This window comes from Impatiens glandulifera, chromosome 1 (genome assembly GCF_907164915.1).
Source record: "Impatiens glandulifera chromosome 1, dImpGla2.1, whole genome shotgun sequence".
NCBI classification, from domain to species: Eukaryota; Viridiplantae; Streptophyta; class Magnoliopsida; order Ericales; family Balsaminaceae; genus Impatiens; species Impatiens glandulifera.
Genome location: NC_061862.1, coordinates 36,345,805 through 36,350,433, shown reverse-complemented (window position 1 = coordinate 36,350,433; position 4,629 = coordinate 36,345,805). Strand labels below are relative to the sequence as shown.

The 4,629-nt window shown below is 29.3% G+C and overlaps 1 protein-coding gene across 1 annotated transcript; it reads left to right on the top strand.

Moving 5' to 3' along the window:
* The first annotated feature begins 1,615 nt into the window (after positions 1–1,615).
* LOC124924635 (F-box only protein 6-like) lies at positions 1,616–2,758 on the top strand. Its single transcript, XM_047464651.1, has one exon. The coding sequence runs from the start codon at positions 1,616–1,618 to the stop codon at positions 2,756–2,758; it is 1,143 nt and encodes a 380-aa protein (XP_047320607.1).
* The last annotated feature ends 1,871 nt before the right edge of the window (positions 2,759–4,629 follow it).

Sequence of the window (4,629 nt, the reverse complement as noted above, 5' to 3'; positions counted from 1 at the left end):
TTTGCATTTGAAATATTCAATACATGACTTGTCAAATTCCCTTCCTCTTCCTCTATTCATCCCTCTGTCTCCGCCTCTTTCTCGTCCATTAACAGAAACAGACATTCTCAAGGCTTGATCTTCTTCCTTTTCGATGGGCTTGAATTTATGCCTGTGTACAACCAATGAGCTTTGTAGTTCATTGACTGACATGGTTTTGACATCCCTAGCCTCTTTTATTGCAACCACAACGTAAGTAAATTTTTCAGTCAATGTTCTCAAGATTTTTTTCTATGATAATGGTGTCCGACATTTTTCTGATTTGCTACAACTGTAATCCTCGCGAAATACTACTTGATCGTTTCACTCTTTTCATCTTCAGGATTTCAAATTCACGTCTTAGAGTGTTGAGCAGAGATCTCTTGAACCTCTCGTAGCCCCCAAATTTTCTTTTAAGAGACTCTCAAACAATCTTAGTTCAACTGCGGTTTAAGATTTATTCAAAAGTAACTTTGTCGATTGCTAGGTAGAGGAAGTATTTCACTCTACAATCTGTGTTCTTTAGTTCTTTAATTTGAGTTTTGCTAAGACGGGCTGTCTTTGCTTGTACTTCAACATTTTGTAGATTAGATGCCACATCCCTTTTGCCTTAAGCAAATTTTCCATCAATTCATTCCAGTAAAAAATATTAGTAATCGTTTTTCTCGTCCATCTTGCGAGATTGCTATCGTTTTTCTCGTCCATCTTTGTGAATCGAATGCGTCTTACTTCTCAAACTCTCGATTGATTATAATTTAATCTGGCTCTGATACCAATCGTAAATAGTAATCAAAAGTCTTTTCAAACTCATAATAATATTAGTAAAAAATGTAGGTCTTAAATAGTACAACAAATAACTATTGTCCTACAAAATAGCAAACACTAACTAATAAGAAAACTATTAAACACTAATGCTAACTCACCACTAAATAAACTACTAAACACTAATCCACTATTAAATAAACTTTCAATTACTAACCCACTGTTTAGAACAAGTTAAAAGTAGCATCAACTTAATTTAACCAACTAATTAAAATAACAACCAACATTTTATTAAACAAATTTTAATGATGATGGTTGATGATTGTTATATAGGTGTTATTCAACAACTAAAGACATGGATATATTGGAACATTATCTATTTGGTTTTAATTTGAAAAGATCTGCACTGTCAAGATGAAAGGAAAGATCCCTTAATAAGTGATTCCAAACCCATTATTTTGGTTGGTGCAAAATGGAAGCATCCAGAGTGTAATTTTTTTATCCTAATATCTAGTCTTAATCATATATCGATCGTGTTCTTTTTTGAAAACATAATTTAGGTTATTTGTTTATCATATTCTTTTCCTAGTTGCTCCAATAGTATTATAATGTTAGATATGTTTGTTTAGGGTAAAATTAGAACTATAATTAAGTGGTTCAATTTCAGTTCTCATATTTGTTTAAATAAAAAAATTAGAATTATAAATCTCATAAAATTAAAATCATATGCTATTTTTTGAAGTTGAATCATATATTTTTTTACATTATCAAATTTTGACTCCTTTTATCTTTTAAAATATTGTAGGTCAATGATGATGATCAATAATTAAGCTTCATGTCGAAGAGTATTAACTTGAAAATGATGGAATCCGATGAAACTTCTCACAGTGGAAATAAGTTTACCTTGTGTTCCTCTATTGAAATGTCACCTAAGATATGGGGAAAATTTCCGGAAGAGCTCTTTGAAGTGGTTGGGGCGAGACTCCCAGTGGCTACCTTCTTTCGTTTTCTTTCGGTTAATAGAAAGTGGAATTCCATATTGACTTCCCATACCTTTCGAGACCGATATGATAAAATTCCCATCACCCAACCATGGGTATACGCTGTCACCCACAAAAACGCAGCCATGTACGATCCCTGTTCAAATAAATGGTACCATTTAAAAAATCATTATTTCCAAGAGAAGATGGATATCGTCCCTGTTGCTTCTGTTGGCGGTATTGTTTGTTTTGTCAATCTTCTTCAAACACGTTTCTTCGTGGGTAACCCGCTTACTCAGACACTCAAGGAGCTTCCTGCTAGGTCAAAAATTAATTGGCCTATAGCAGTCGTTGGAATGTGGATGTATGGAAAATCTATAGTCGAGGGCTACAAGATCATTTGCATCAATGGGGAGTTGGGCCAATACATAATTTTTGACTCTATCAAGAATACATGGTATGAATCAGGAGTCATGCCGGCGATTAGAATGTTGCCGTTGTATTTGAGCTTTCTCCCGCAGGCTATCTCTATAGACGATTGTCTTTACTTCACGTGTTCGAATCCAGAAGGTATAATCTCCTACAATATGTTGTCGGGAGTTTGGAATCATTTTTTAGTCCCGAATCCTCGTGTTTTGATTGCTAACCGATTTCTCGTGGAATGTGGGGGTCGGATCATGCTCGTTGGTTCGGTGGAAAGTGAAATAGAATCATGTGTTTCTGTTCGCATTTGGGAGTTACAAAAAATGACGTTACTATGGAAAGAGTTCGACAGGATGCCAAGTGAGTGGTGCTTGGGATTGAACCGGAAGAACACTATCCACATGATTTGTATAGGTAACAAAGACATGATCATGTTGTCATTTGTATCTGAAAAAAGGAACAAGTTTGTTACTTATGATGTTTTGAAGAAAGAATGGTTGCAAGTTTCTATAAGGACGCGTCAGAGGTTAGAACGTGGAATCACATTTTATCCTTGCATTACAGCAACAGTTTAAATTAGTATTAATAACTTTTATTTTATTGATATTTGGATTTTTTTCTTTTTTTCTTCTCTTGCTAAACTTAATACTATTAAGAACTTTTATTTTATTGATGAATGGATTTTATTGTTTATTATTCTAAACAATATTAAATTGCCTAGAATAGAATACAGGTATATATATATAAGCAAGGGTTTTCATTACAAGTATTACAAAATTATTTTATATTTATCTAAAAATATATATATATATATAAAGTAATTTAATTTTTTAAGTACAAATATAAACAAAGTGATTTTAATAAAAAGAAAAATCAAATTTTATATTTAATATGTATAAATTATAAACAAATTTTAAATATGTTAATAATTTATTTTATGTGTTAATATAAATTTTTTTTGTTATATATTAAAAACAAAAAATTATGTAATTTTATATCTAGTTAATTTTTGTCGAAATACGAATGAGATCAAAAAGGCCATCATTGGGGCAAATCATGCAATCGCTTCTGTTAGAGCAAAGCCAAAATGACATAACCAAATAATTGTTATGCCAATGAGGGATTTCGTGCCACGGAATTAACGAATTTATTTATATTTAATAAATAAATCTACATGTATTTATAATTTAAAAATTTCTATTTATGTATTTTTATACTTTTTTCTCACATTCTTTTTCTTGATAGGGATACATAAATTTAATTTTTATTTAATTTTAAGTTTATTTAATTAAAATATATATTAATTATACTATTAAAAAGAAATGCTATAAAATTTATATTTAAATAAATAAGCATACATTAATAAATAAAATAAGAGTATTAACAATAAAATCATAACAAACATAATATTTTCAATTATTTAAAAATAAAATAAAATTATATTTAAAATAAATATGTGATAATAAAGAAAATGTCATTATTATAATTTTATTAATATTATGTGATACCAAATTTCAATTAATTAAAAAATTATTAAAATAAATAATTAATTATTTTTATTTATTAATTTCATAATAATAGAAATTGTAAAAGCTCGGAAATGGGTTGACATAGCGAGCAAGAGATGGTGGACACAATTTTATTTTTAAAATAATTAATTAAAATTAATTTTAAGTTAACCTTTCATCCATAATTATTATGAAATCTCATAATTTAGTCTTCTATTGAATCTCATAAGGAGGTGGGAAGAGATTTGATAAATGAATTCTTTATTAAATAACTTTTAAGAAATTAATTTTAAACAGTTAACCTTTTAAACTTATTATTAAATTTAAAAATCAAAAAATATTTTATTCTTTTTAGTTCGATATTTGATGTCACTTGAAGAAGTCTTACCCCCTATTTATTTCGTGCCCATTAAAAAATAGTTTTTACTTCACAAAATTTTTACTATTTAAAAATTGAATTCTTATATTTTATTTATCTAAATTACTTTTATAAATACATGCATCTAAGTTTAATATTTTAATTTTTTAAATATTAATTAAATGTCGGTATATGCGATTGATTTAGAAAATGTGGGGATGGTACTTGAACATGTCAATTAAAAAAAAGTTAAATTTAAGAAATAAATCCAAAAGAGACAATAATAAAATATATATTTTAAAGGCGTTTTTTATTTTTTCAATTTTTTTAAAAATAGCTTAAAGACTTTAAATTTTGAAAGACATTTAAAATCAAAAATTGAAGATAAATTTCCCATAGGACGGACTAGAACGACCACTAGGGGACCGTCGGTTAAAAGAGTGTGGTTTGGGGCGCTTTGGACACGGCATGGACTATGGTCAAATGGTTTGGTCGTTGATCAACACGGAGTGAGAGGTGCACGGGTGGACTAGGGGCGCGGATGACTCGGAAGTTGAGTCCGGGTTTTGGCTGAGTTAAC

Excerpts from the sequence above, each read along its gene's own strand:
- LOC124924635 (XM_047464651.1), top strand. The coding sequence starts at position 1,616 with ATGTCGAAGAGTATTAACTTGAAAATGATGGAATCCGATGAAACTTCT.